Source organism: Dreissena polymorpha, chromosome 6 (assembly GCF_020536995.1).
Source record: "Dreissena polymorpha isolate Duluth1 chromosome 6, UMN_Dpol_1.0, whole genome shotgun sequence".
In the NCBI taxonomy this organism is placed as follows: Eukaryota; Metazoa; Mollusca; class Bivalvia; order Myida; family Dreissenidae; genus Dreissena; species Dreissena polymorpha.
In genome coordinates, this window is record NC_068360.1 from 14,467,378 (window position 1) to 14,482,179 (window position 14,802).

A 14,802-nucleotide genomic window follows, 5' to 3' on the forward strand; every position below is an offset into this window, starting at 1 on the left:
TTACACTAATTCCGATTCCCATAGGGTCCCATTATAAAACTGACAACTTTCACAGCATTTTTCTTGCCTTTCCGACGTATCAATTTTTCCGAACCTGGTATCATTTTAAAGATGGATCTGTCATCTTCCAATAATTGCAATCAAAAACATACCGTCTCGCAACTTCTAAGAAAGTAAATCGCTGTCGAATGAACCCACCGTAGAAAAACGTGTTTCGGAATCCTAATTTCGACAAAAGCCCCACACAATAGAAAACACACCCTCAAAAGTTCATCTTTTAAGTTAGCTTCCAATCCAAGGCATCAAAGTACTCCAGACACATACAGGATATTACAAATAACCACAAAAGACATGTCTCACATTGTTAAATGGCTTATATTCAAGAAGAGAAAAGGAACTCTTTAGAAATAGGCACTACTTTCGAATGGACCACGGAGGGATACACAATGATTTAGTGTAATGTAACCTTTAATAATACTGTTATTGTTTGGGTATTGAATTGGGTCTAGTGTGACCCATTGTCACGTGATCAAAACTTCCGCTTTTGGTCGAAAATCTGTTCCCGCTAATATTGGATATTAAACTCGTAAGTTTGCTATTTTTGGTCTTGCATTTAAAGTTTTGAGAAATGCAGATCGATCATATATACCAAGCAATTACAGTTTCGTTCCCTTTCATAGCTCACGTTCTTTTCGTGGTTTGCGGTGATCACTGCATTTAGAATCTCTATCTGCACAAAGCAATTTTCATAATTTTATGGCAGTGGCAAGCCGTACATGTATGAAGCATTGCAAAGAAATCTGCACGTAGATCATTAAATAATCAATATGTTTATTTGTTATAACAGCCGTACGGCTAGACAATCCCCATAGAAAAGACTATACGTACAGAGCCGTACCACTAGCCAATAGGCTTGCCGTATGGCTAGCCTATTGGCTAGTCGTACGGGCCCGTACTACTAGCCACAGCCTAATTTTATTTTAATCTATTCCTGATTCTGCTGTTTCAGTCACAATGCCAGGCGTGAGACCCAGACGGGCTGCATTCTGATTATAGCCTTCTGTGTAGTACAGGGTTTTCCCCAGGCCATTTAAGCGCCCCCTTGCTGGGGCGCTTGAATTTCGAAATCAGAGTCCCCGGGGCGCTTGAAATTTTCCGAGATTGTAAAAAAACACAAAGGTTTCTCTATCAGTGTATCAATATTCCCTGTTTTAATAGAGCACACCGTACCTACTTTCACAAGTAATCGCCATAAACACCACATGGGGTAATTGTTAATCCACTGATAAGAGAATTGCATAACGCGTGTATTGATTATTCTAGCCACATTACAAAGTCATTTAAATGCTGACAAAGATGTATCAGGTAACTTTCCAGTCGTCAAACTGTGATGTTCATCGTCCAATCGGTTACGCGAATGCTTATGAGGGCTGGGTTAACTATCGACCATTATTTTTGATTGAAGTCGGGCACGCTGTAAAAGTTTATCGCAGCTTGATTAGCAAGAATTTGTACCATTTACGTAATAAAAAAGTACATTGAAGACGGTTTTGGGCATCATCATCACACCTTTTTACTGTAAACAAGTGTTACCTATGACTCTTGTAATTAATACAAGAAATTAACTGAAAGAGGTAAAGAAATAATTACTTATAGCGAGTAAGTTGTGCAAATACAGGGCCCTCAATCTGTCAAATCCATGGCCGAAATTCGGCCGCATCCCCCCCCCCCCCCCCTGGAAAGTATACTTTTTTCCCCTTTTTGGGGGAAAAATTCCCCCTAAAAATTTTTTTTTTTTTTTTTCTTCTTTTTAAATAGATAGATGTCTCATGATTACTTTATCTCAATTCTATTTTAATTTAATCTTGTCAAACATACTAAATTATGAAATAAGCAATGAATATAGTGCTAACATGTACAAATGTAATAATTAGAGAGTAAGTTAAAAATCCCCCAAAAAGGGAAACGCCGCAAAAATTCCCCCTGCTATGGGTAGCGACCCGCTTCCCCTAAAATGGTTTGAGGGCCCTGAAATAACTCCCGTTTACAATTATGCGATAACAATTTAATTCCAGTACATGTATATTTCATCATGTCCATTTATAACGTTTTTCTGGAATTTATTCGACACGTAATGCGTTAACAAATTTTCTTTGAATTAATTACGCACACTAGTAAATTTTTCGTCCGATAAACGATACTTAGAAGACTGATGATGGCAACCGGCCGTCATCCTCGTGAATTTCATGCATAATTCTGTCAAAACATTTATTCAACTTAAGTGTTTAAACAAATTATCGTTAAATTCATAACGCAACTGTTAATATTTATTAAAATCTCAAATGGGAATAATTAAATTTGTCATCCGGAACCCTTTTCCGTATGTCGACGTTAACGCGTTTTTAATCCAAAAACTTCCGAATGTAAATGTTACCGCAACGTTAAAATATTCTTGCTTCAAATTAGTTGTGTAAATTTATTTTGTGTGGAATCTTTTTCTCATATAAAAAGAGCGCGAAAATTATGCAGCATGTACAACGTCGCGTGTATTGTTTTAACAAGCACACAACACGTCAGAGGATTGACGCATGTTCAGAGGCAATATTTCATCAAATCTATAAATAGTCACTTAAAATTTATTTGATACTATAGAAAAATGGCAAGGTTTGTTCAAAAGAAATAATTGAGAGCTTTTATCGTAAATATTTACCAGAAAGTGATTTATAAAAACGGAATAAACGGGATTATCGGATAAATAGAAACTTGAATAGTAGTAAGTATGCAGTAATAGATTCGGGTTGAAACAGATGTATTGGAGAATCGTTCAAGTCAGGATTTAACTGTCAGAACGGGAAAGTTTTAAAACAATTAGACAATATAAAAAAGTATATATATTTTTTAAATGATAGGGGGATTTTTTTAAGAGTCATAGCGCACCAAATGACGTCTTTAGACGCTGTTTTTCTTTGAGTTAAAACGCACCACAGAGCGTTAATTGACACATTAAATTAAAAAAATCAAGAACCACCCCTATCAGCCCCGGGGCGCCTGACAAACATCCTGTGGAAAGCACTGGTGTAGTATTATCAGTCAATCTATTCATGATTCTACTGTTTCAGTCACTATGCCAGGTGTGAGGCCCAGACGGGCTGTGCAGGAACATGTGCAGAGCATGGCAGAACCAGCATCAGAGATCTCCATGTAAATGCAGTAGAGTACAGGGCTTTTTTTATGCCCCCGAAGGAGGGCATATAGTGATCACACTGTCTGTCCGTCACACTTTGCGTTTAGGTTTCAAAAAATGCTCGTAACTTCTATTTCGCTTCAGATGTAACCTTCCTAGTTGGTATGCATGTGTATATGGACAAGGCCTTTCCATACGCACACAAATTTTGATCCCTTTGACGTTGACCTTGAACTTAGGGTCCGCGTTTAGGTTTCGAAAAATGCTCATAACTTCTATCAAAGCGTTTTTCGGGGGCATATGTCATCCTATGGAGACAGCTCTTGTTTTTTAATGAATTGCAACATTTTGTCCAATTCCCTATCCAGCTTTGTAATTATAGGTTGAACCCAGTCTTCGAATTAGCCTATGAGCTCGAAGCCCGAGTCGATTCTTGGGCCAATCGGTCGATCCTAAATGCTTATAAAATAGCCCAACCAGTCGATTAAATATTTTAGCTTCATATCAATAACATGATTTATACGCGCTTTTAGAGGCACGCTTGAATTCGCTATTTAAATGCCTAAAATGACGTTATACGTTTTAAAGCATGTGGCCGTCATTTTTCTAAACTGTCGTGTAAACATCCAGGTATGTTGCTATTTGAAGTAATGATGCAATTGACGCCCAATCAAGATGAGGTTACTCAACCTGAACATGCGTAGATCACGTTCCGGGATGTTTGCGCATTGCGGCACTTTATAATGTTTTAAAATAATGACCAATCTAGAAGCGTATTTAATTTTAGAAGCGTTTTCCGAAAATGTATTTATAATTCATGAAAATGGACGAAGTAATTTTTCAATAAAAATAAAGAGTCTGTAAGGGATATTGTACGCATTGGGTTTAAACAAACTGATCCTTATTACAGTTTGGTTTCCATGTGTTTTAATCAATTATTCTTGCGTATTAGAAGACGTTAGTACTTTCGTTTATTCTATAATCTTTTTCTGCTACGTGACCTACTTTGCTACTTATAATCTGTTTACGAATATTCGATACTTTTCACGGTTGACACATGATGCTTATCAAAACATCGGGAGTAAATTACAGAAGCAGACATTGTCACTTGGTAGATTGGGCAGTTAACACAACCAGTGGCTTTTGTTCTGAAGCCACATGCCAACAATTCAGAAATTCACTGGCGATTGTCCTTACTCCTAGTAATAATACGATAATAATCTGTTATTTTAATAGGCTGATGTATTTTTGAAGTTCTTCGGATATTTTTTAAACATGATAATAATTCAATTTGCTTTAAAATAAAACCAAACACCGGTCAAACTGATTAATAGAATCATTGAATGAGAACATGCGTAATTATAAAGTTACAATAAACAGCATAATTATCTGGTGCATTTTGTATAAAATGCATTTGAAAAGGAAACAGAATACCCTTTATTACTCTAATCACATGCATCTGTTTTAATGGAAGTAGATTTTCTGATTGTTAATAACTATTTTGGTGTTCCTGGCCAAAAAAGTCATAAAATTTAAATTGACCTACTTGGGCTATTGAACGTGTTTTCGGGCTATTCAAAATTCCATCTGATTAGCCGGAAGGGCTATTTGGCTAAAATATTTAGCGTGAAGACTGAATGAACCATAGCAAAAATAAAATATTTTAAAACACTTATTCTCAGTTCTTATGTATTAACTATTTGTTAACAAAAAAACACACAACAAATGGCAATTTTTCAAAGTTATTTTTCCATATTCTTAGTATCGTTGAGTGACCCGAATCGACGCTGCCCCAATTCAACGCATTTTTTGTTTTGCCTTTGTTTGATACATGAGCGACATCCGTTGACGTCATACAATAGCAAATGGTACTCTTCGCACAAATTACTATAGTTATTGTGTGTTATGTGGAAAATAGCGGGTTAAAAGGTAAGATATGGTTGATCGGTTTGCAATTGATGGATTTTTATGTACTTTACTTAATGCAAAACTTTTGAACACTTTACACCCAATTGTCTTTGTTAATAAGACCGTGGGATAATGCATCGGTTTCGTATGCAAAAGTTCACAATTTCATTCATAAGTCACGTGACTGCCATTTGACAAAACATGGTATAAATAGATTTATTTTCACTATGAAAAAGGTGTACGCGTAAACTTTCATTTGAAGTCCGGATATGTTTTTCGTTATGCTGTAATACAATTTTAACTATATGTAGCACGTGTTTATGTTGGTAATTGCATATTATGTTTATTACTAATTTTCATTTAATTAATTATAAGTGTAGGTTCCACAAAAGAACTACAGGTTATATTCACATATCTATCATAAACACAGCTTATGACAGGGTTGCTGACACAGGCCCCTATTAAAACCACTGCCATACAGTATGGCATCACACAATTAAAAATCTTAATTGATTTAATTAATTTCAGTTTCATATTACTTTTACAGCAATTACACATTTAAGTAGAACAACCATGAGTTATTATTTTATGCATTCAGTCTCCACAGGAGTGATATTTACATTAAAATCATATAACCAATCAGATGCGTCGTTTTAGGGCACTCTCAACAGATATGGCCGCCGTTACATAGACTTGGGTCATTTCGTTTTTCAACGAATTTTTGTTGATAACACAATCGATTGAATTTAAAATGTGTAAATAAAAGGTGCATGTGTAATGAAATAACAAAATTTATTACATAAATCCCTATATTGAGCAACAAAACTTCAACAAACTGCTTGTATGCGTCGAAATTGGGCACTCGAGGATATTGTTGTTGATTCTGAATTTGTTAATGTATTACTTCTGCAGGGACAATGATGATGACAGTGAATTTGAGGAGCCCACCAGACCATTGGGTAGGGGGCGTGGTCGAGGAAAAAGGGGAGGAGCCGTCGGTGATCCCTCGGTATGTGGCCAGCCACTTGTTATTGAATCAGTTAATTTTCCTTAAAACAGACAGCAAAAACCTAGTTAGGGCCTTCAGACAAATTTTCCTATAAAGTTTTGAATTTTATCAGGCATTTGGTCAGTATCATACACACATCCTTCTTACCTACACATTTATTTTCGAGACATTGTATTAACCATTGTCAGATTTATTTTCAGATTTCGTAATTTTTGGTCTGACTGACAGGTTTTGCAGCCTCTGTATGAATGTGCACCTTGCTCTGGTAAAATGAGGCTTATCTGGGACAACACTTCACAGATACTTGATTTTCTTTTAGAGCAGACTTCCACTATTAAAACATAAAGAATTATCCCTGATTAGCCTGTGTTGACTGCACGGGCTTATCTGGTACAACACTTTTCGCACATGCATAATGATAAATCCAGTTTTCCCAGATTTTATCTCCTAAAATTCCGCCTGTGTTGTAGGTGTCCAGGAGAGGTCGTGGCGGTGCTGGTAGGGGTCGAGTCACAAGGGCTGCAGCATCCACAGATGATGATGGCGATGGAAGCTCCCTCTTTGAGATTGTCAAGGTTGGCAAGGCCTCCTTACAGGTGGGTTCACTGATATACCTTCATGCTTGTCACTCCTTACAGGTGGGTTCACTGATATAACTTCATGCTTGTCACTCCTTACAGGTGGGTTCACTGATATAACTTCATGCTTGTCACTCCTTACAGGTGGGTTTACTGATATAACTTTATGCTTGTCACTCCTTACAGGTGGGTTCACTGATATTACTTCATGCTTGTCACTCCTTACAGGTGGGTTTACTGATGTAACTTTATGCTTGTCACTCCTTACAGGTGGGTTCACTGATATAACTTCATGCTTGTCACTCCTTACAGGTGGGTTTACTGATGTAACTTTATGCTTGTCACTCCTTACAGGTGGGTTCACTGATATTACTTCATGCTTGTCACTCCTTACAGGTGGGTTCACTGATATAACTTCATGCTTGTCACTCCTTACAGGTGGGTTCACTGATATTACTTCATGCTTGTCACTCCTTACAGGTGGGTTCACTGATATTACTTCATGCTTGTCACTCCTTACAGGTGGGTTCACTGATATTACTTCATGCTTGTCTCCAGTATTTTGTCAGTCAGGCACAGTAGCAAAGCAGCAGGGGTTTACTGATATAACTTCATGCTTTTCCCAGGTATTTGGTCAGTCAGACAAAGTAGCAAAGCAGCATGGAAGGGGTTTGTGCAGAAAAGGACTTGTAAAGCACATTTTTTTATACGCCCGTATAAAATACGGGACGTATTATGTGAAACCCCTTGGCGGGCGGGCGGGCGGCGGGCGGAAGGCATCACTTTGTCCGGACTCTAATTCAAATTGTATTCATCCGATCTTCACCAAACTTGGTCAGCAGTTGCATCTAGTTGATATCTAGGCCAAGTTCGAATATGGGTCATGCCGGGTCAAAAACTAGGTCATAGGGTCAATAAGTGCATTTTCAAAGGGGCCACTTTGTCCGGACTCTATTTCAAATTGTATTCATCCGATCTTCACCAAACTTGGTCAGCAGTTGCATCTAGTTGATATATAGGCCAAGTTCGAATATGGGTCATGCCGGGTCAAAAACTAGGTCACGGGGTCACTTAGTGCATTTCAAGCATTTAGCATGGTGTCCGCTCTCTAATTGAAGTAGTTTTCATCCGATCTTCACCACATTTTGTCAGAAGTTGTGTCTAGACAATATCTAGGTCAAGTTCAAATATGGGTCATGCCGGGTCAAAAACTAGATCACGAGGTCATTTAGTGCATTTCGAGCATTTAGCATGGTGTCCACTCTCTAATTGAAGTAGTTTTCATCTGATCTTCACCAAATTTGGTCAGAAGTTGTGTCTAGATGATATGTAGGTCAAGTTCAAATATGGGTCATGGTAAAGTTATCAAGTTGTCCAAAACCTTTAAACGGGCGTATCTTGTGACAGTTTGGCACTCTTGTTTGAATATGTATTAACCATTTTTGTATCACGCCGTTTTTAAGCGCCACTCTGCCCTTTTCAAAGGCAAAAGCCACCTCGCCCCCTTATGGATGACATCTTAAGAGCCTCTTTACCAAAATTCTAAGCCAAATAGTACAAGAGTATGGCCCGAAGGTAGTGAAGATGCTCATGGTTGTGATTTAGTCAGGCATGAATAACCTCGTGTCAATATCAATCGAATATGTCAACGGTATTGTTGGCTTTGTATTGTATACCAGCCACTTAAATAGGTCCCATATGTGTACACCAGTACGATAAAATCATGAACAGTTATTTAGAAGACCTATGCTGGCAACCTGGGTGTAATCCTTGTGAAAATAATGCATTTCATGCATAATACATTAATGTCAAAACATGTATTTTTGCACATAAAGCTTTAAAAAAAATTATAATTGGATTATTTACAAACAACTGTAAATGTTCTGTTGATTTCTAAAATTAGCATTACCGGGTATTAAATTTCTTATCCAAAACATGAATTGTAATGTAAACGTGACATTAAGGAATTATTTTTTGAATAAACAGTGCTAATGTATTTCTTGTTGATCATTTTGCCTTATTAAATACAGGTGAAAATTAGGTTGCACAAAATGTCAAGTCCTCCGCATGGAAAGCGTGGGTGTATTGATTTTGTATAAATGCTTTGAAGCGCAAGAAAAATTGAGATCTTTAATTACAGTTAAAAGTTTCGTTGTTCATACTGTGAAACCGTTATTAATCGTCAGGCATTAATTTTCGTGTATTCCGTCAGTCGACCGATTGACGAATTCAAGATCATTACGAACAATTATGTCCCATTTGAACAAATTATAAAGCCTGAATTACCAAAGGCATGAGGCCCTAAAATTCAACGTAATCCACGCAAACATACTCCGTCTGTTTCGTAATTGAGATTAATCCGGTTTTGACACAAAAGGGTGTAGATTACACAGTGTACTTAACAGACACGTGACATTGCTCTAAAACGCAAGCACAGTACAGCTGTATCGACTGCATTGACTTCGTTTAGGTAGAATAGTAATGATTATTGATTAGCGCTAATTTTTAACTCCTAAATTTTTAACCCAGTGTGTGTATTGTATTTTTCAGTGTTGTTGCAAATTATACAGCCTCCACACAGCGGATCTGGATCAAAGACAATTAACAAAATTAAAAGATGATGATGTGTGATCAACACCTTACTTGTATACATTCTCCGCATTGATTACAAATTTATACAGAACATATTGATTTGTGTTTGGTTGTTTGCGTTTAACTACAATACATTCGTAAAATAACCTGTGTTTCGTTTATGGGCTATCGATATTTTAATTATTGACAGCTTTGACAAGTTTTACGATACATATAGCAATTGAAAACGTAACAGGTAAAGAGAAATTAGCAATCATGACGATTAATTTCATCCAAACGTAGGGTATTTGTTTAAAAAAAATAACTTATATTTTTGCGTGATTTTCAGGAAATCCCTGGAAAGCATGTTTTTCGGATGCAATAAAACATTGTTTTGTATCCTATTGCATTCAATCTAATTTAAACTCATTCGTCCATTGGTTGTTACAATTAAATCTGAGCTGTGTCCTATGAAACCGCTATCCCATAATGCACTGTTAATTTTACACTTCAGAAAATTATTGTACTAAAAGCGATCAAATATTTACGCTGCAAAACTCTGGAAACTTTATTGAAAATTTACCAAATAGTTTGCTAATTTTAACCAATAATCTTCGCATCTTCTTTAATTTGCGCCGAAAAAGGTAAGATTGTTATTAGTTTGGCGATGATAATAATTGAATAAGACCAATTGGAGATTGGCTTCACTGTTTCAAACACTCGTTAACGGTTATTCGGTCCCACTAATCCGCTAATCTTAATAATGATACCCTGATAACAAAAGACTAGTTTATTGACATGTGACAAACAGGCCCCACCTCCTGCATGTGACTCAAGTGTCCTCCCTCTTTTCCTACTAAGATTCATCGCAACCGCGATATATTTCGGGCAAACAAATCGGATATTGACTGAAGCATTTTAATTTTTTTTTCAAAGTCAGGAATTGGCGAATTTAAGTGCTGACGAAAACGTCATTTTTATAAAAATGGCGAAATTTCGCTCTGGCGAAAATAAATGGTTTCACAGTATTGAGAAACTTATATAGCAACTGATTTGTAAGTATATCTACACTAATTACTGATAAAGTTCGAGTTTTGTTCAGGTTCATTTTTTTCAAGAAGTTGCGGGTCTTTGACTTTGGAATCTTCTTTAAAATAACACTTTTTTAAAATGCTTTCACAGATAATGACCTTATTTTTGGTGTGTGTGTTTCTATTTGCATGACTTAAAAGTGCAAAAACACAGCAGTTGTATTATTGATGTATTTTATTGAGTTTAACTCTTTCCCCATAAGAAGCAAAGTGAAAATGGCTATGTGCAAAGTTGCAAACAGCAGAAAAACAGAACAGCCTGCGAGTAACTCGCAGTCTGTTCAGGTTTTATGCTGTTTGCTGCTTATCAGTATCTTGGGGTTATGAAGCCTTTAAAACTTGAATCTAGTAAGAAAGGTCTTTAATTAAATTTAACTTTCTGAGGAACAGTTCCATGTTGTTTCAGTAAACTGTACAGTAATTGGTCAGTTAAACACAAAAATACAATACAAATTACCAAAAAGCTAGATTACTCATGTTAAAGATAAACAAATTCTTAATTTTCATATTACATATAAAAAACAAGGTGCAGCATTTGATAAACTTTGATCTCAAAAATTACTATAAGTACAACTAAATTTAAAATGTCCTTAAAATGAACTGGATCTGTTTTATTATTAGTTTTTGTGAACCAAGTGGGGTGGGTGTGGTATTCTCCTTGTCTATGGTATTTACCAAACTTACACCCCTGTATGTGCAAAACCCACTTCATAAAGCAGACGGTTGTAGATGAGTCAGAGTGGATAGAGAACCACAATTCATACCGTAACATGTTTAAGATAAAAATATTTATTATGGTTGTATTACAGTGCAAACAAGGTGTATCATATGATGAACTTTGATCTCAAAAGTTCTTTTTTTGTACAAAAATTTCCTGAACGAGCATAAGGAGTACTTGCGCTGAACCAAATCCCTGAAACAATAAGTTTTGGTTTACCCAGTTGGGTGGATTAGGTATTTTCTTCCTCTTAGTTTTTGCCAAACTCACACCCCTGTAAATGCAAAATCCACATGCAGCCGTTTTTATCTTGCAGACGGTGGTAGACGAGTGGATAGAGAACTACAAGTCAGACCGGGACACGTCCCTCCTAGAGCTGATCCAGTTCTTCATACAGTGCTCCGGCTGCAAGGGCAAGATCTCCCCCTACATGTACTCCAACATGGAGCACGCGGAAATCATCAGGAAAATGACCGAAGAGTTTGACGAGGTTACTGGCGGATTTTTCTGCATTGAAATTATTATTTAAAAAGTCAGCATTTTTTTGGAAGCTGGTTTATGGTGTGCATGCGGGAGTATTTATTATCAGAATCATCAGGAAAATGACAAAAGAGTTTACGAGGTAACTGGCAGAATTGCCTGCATTGAAATTATTATAAAAAAGTCAGCATTTATTTTGGAAGCTGTACTTTGGCGTGCAAGTGGGGGTATTAATAATCAGAAACATCAGGAAAATGACCAAGGAGTTTTACAAGGTAAGTGCTAGAATTTCCTGTGCAGAAAGTGTTGTCCCTGATAAGCCACCTGTGTGGACTACACAGAAAATCTGGGACGGCACTTTATGCACATGCATTACTCCCAGTTTTCCTGCTTTAACCCTTTTCCACCCAGATTCGCATTTTTCCCTTTTGCATACCCTTTGAAAATCAAATGAAATTAAAGACTTTTCAGGCTTTTAAGGCTTAGTTTCCAAGTGTGAAACTAGCAGAATGCCAGTTACTTGCAGGCTGTTTTGTTTTTATGCTGTTTGCATACAGCCACTATCACTTTGCTTCTGAAAGGGAAGTAGTTTCTTGCATTGAAGGCATTTTCAAGTAACATGGCACAAAAACTATATGAGAAAGTTTTCTGCTGTCAATAATCCTATTTTGATATTTAAGTTGAAGGTCATGGTTTTAGATCAAAAGTAAAAATGTGGCCAGAGAGAGGCTAAAAGGTTTACCCCATTCCTGTTAACATGACAGCAGAGAATACACTCTCATTTTGTCTGCTATAGTTTGTACACTTTTTGCACCTGCATTAACCCTTTTCCCCCATAAGAAGCGAAGTGAGTAACTCGCAGTCTGTTCATGTTTTATGCTGTTTGCTGCTCATCAATAGTTAAGGGTTGGAAATGAAGCCTTTAAAACTTGGATCTAGTAAAAAAGGTCTTTAATCAAATTTAACTTTCTAAGGGACTACAAATGAGTCAAAATACATATATATATGTTTAAGGGTTAACCCAAGTTTTACCAAGAGCAAGGTTCAAATGTTTATTTTGCTATTACTGTTGCCAGGACAGCGGTGACTACCCTCTCATCATGGCCGGTCCTGCCTACAAGAAGTTCAAGCCCAACTACGTGGAGTTTGTTCAGGTGCTGGTGAGGCAGTGCCAGTACAGCGTCATCTACGACCAGTACATGATGGACAACATCATCTCTCTACTCACGGGGCTCACTGACTCACAGGTCAGGGCCTTTAGACACACCAGCACACTGGCAGGTTGGTATTTGGAGCATCTGATAACATTCCTTAGAAAAGTACCTAAATGTTTCAGCAAACATTTGATGGCATCGACATTTGGTGGACATCACCCTTAATAATGTTCAGTTTTGATGCTGATCAATACCATTATCTATTCTTATTTGAGACTCAATTAAAAAGGCCATTTCCTTATGATAGGTTACATTATTTTTTATGTTAAACTTATGGTTATTATGGAATGAAAATTCCTATGTTCAAAGCGACAACATTCTGTAAAACATGATTAAAAAATTTAAACATTAACATTTCGCAGTTAAAACTCAAGTTAGTTGTCATTATCTTTCTTTCATACATTTTTTCCCATTTTCCCAGATTTTATTATGCAAGCTTTCTGATTTGATAATTATGAAATAAGAGGATATTTGTTTTCTATATAGACTATCAATTTTAATTCAGGAGTGATCAGAGAAATCCATATGAAGTTTTCTCTTGGCGTAACCAGGAGTGAAATTATTTATTATGCTCCCCCAATTTTTTTTTGGGGGGGGGGTGCATATAGTCACCGCTTTGTCTGTCTGTGCATGTGTCAATCTGTCCGTGCATGTGTCAATCTGTCCGTGCACAATTTTTGTCCGGGCTATTTCTCAGCAATTAATGACCGAAATTCAATTAAACTTTATGGGAAGCTTCACTAACAAGAGGAGATGTGCATATTATCAGCTGGTTCTTGTCGGATTATTTTCCACAGAGTTATGGCCCTTTGAAATTATCTATTAACTGTACATATAGTGTAATTCTTGTCCCCCCAACTACTAGACGTTTCCTTTTATCTGAATATATAATGCAATATTGTGACAAAAAAAAACTTTGGGGAGCATCACCCGTCTCCGATGGTTTCTTGTTTTCTATGGTCTCGAGTGAATGCAAGTCTAATCAAAACAAGTTTTATTTTAATTTAATGCTTTTTGACCTTTTATTTTACATTTGAAGAGAATTCAGCTGGAATGATTACTTATGATTACTTACTGATGTCAAAATGACGACTTATTTGAAAGCTGAACAGTGAAAATTATTAATTATTTTCATGGTCATTTTTCACTGTTTGAAACAGTGAATTATCAATTCTAAATCACAGATTTTTTCCTATAAACCACAGAAAAGCATTTTTAAGAGCGCAGTTAATAAAGGCATGCCATTTTGACTAGTTCATATATTTTCCTATGTTTAAACTAGGTTTACTTTAGAATGAAAATTACCATCATAAAAGTGTTGCACAATTTTGTGCAACATACATTTACATTATTTACATCATTAAAATAAAGCACAAAAAAGCTCAACAAAATTGACCTGGTTATTCCATAAGTATAAATTAAATTTTATTAATATATAATAAGATTGTTTTGCATGGTGTTTTGTAAGCACATGATACCAGAACCGAAAAAAACCTATTCATAGTAACATGAGTTTGCTATACTCATGCCATTTTTTTCCCCTTAAAATTCAGGGCCAGTATTCTGTCCCATTCCCAATGAAAACAAGTATGCAGGGAATAATCTACATGTGCGTCCCGCGTCTATGACGCACAAATATCGAAATAGACGCATAGTTTTGAAATATGTGCGTCCACTCGGGCGCATTGCTGAAACGAATCCGTTAACTCATACGCGAATCACGATAAGTACGAACCATCTTGGGTATGAGTCAAAAGTGTAGCGATGAACGCTGAGTTTAACCGAATGAGGCTTAAAGACGGCAACAAGACTTTTGATTGGCTCTAGTCAAGCAGCTGCTGTATAATACGAACCAATTAGAATCGACCTTTTAAATAGTGTGTGTTTAAAACCTGATAAAAACCTGCTTTAACTTTTTGTAACTTAGTTATAAGTAATACAGAAAAATGCCTCCGAAATAAGGTGTTGAAGCTAAATCCTAAACAAACAAGGCAACGGCTTGCAATTCGGACATTAACAATAATATTATCAGGTTCGCAATTCGGATGT

The 14,802-nt window shown here is 36.5% G+C and overlaps 1 protein-coding gene across 3 annotated transcripts in view; it reads left to right on the forward strand.

Moving 5' to 3' along the window:
• The first annotated feature begins 500 nt into the window (after window positions 1–500).
• Window positions 501–14,802, forward strand: part of LOC127833631 (cohesin subunit SA-2-like) — a 98,655-nt gene continuing 84,353 nt past the window's right edge. For all 3 annotated transcript variants that reach the window (XM_052359011.1, XM_052359012.1, XM_052359013.1), the window contains exons 1-6: window positions 501–586; window positions 3,120–3,201; window positions 6,005–6,101; window positions 6,572–6,697; window positions 11,376–11,549; window positions 12,616–12,820. In XM_052359011.1, coding sequence (XP_052214971.1) covers window positions 3,125–3,201; window positions 6,005–6,101; window positions 6,572–6,697; window positions 11,376–11,549; window positions 12,616–12,820 — 679 coding nt within the window. In that variant the 5' untranslated portion in view covers window positions 501–586; window positions 3,120–3,124. The remainder of the gene's footprint in view (window positions 587–3,119; window positions 3,202–6,004; window positions 6,102–6,571; window positions 6,698–11,375; window positions 11,550–12,615; window positions 12,821–14,802) is intronic.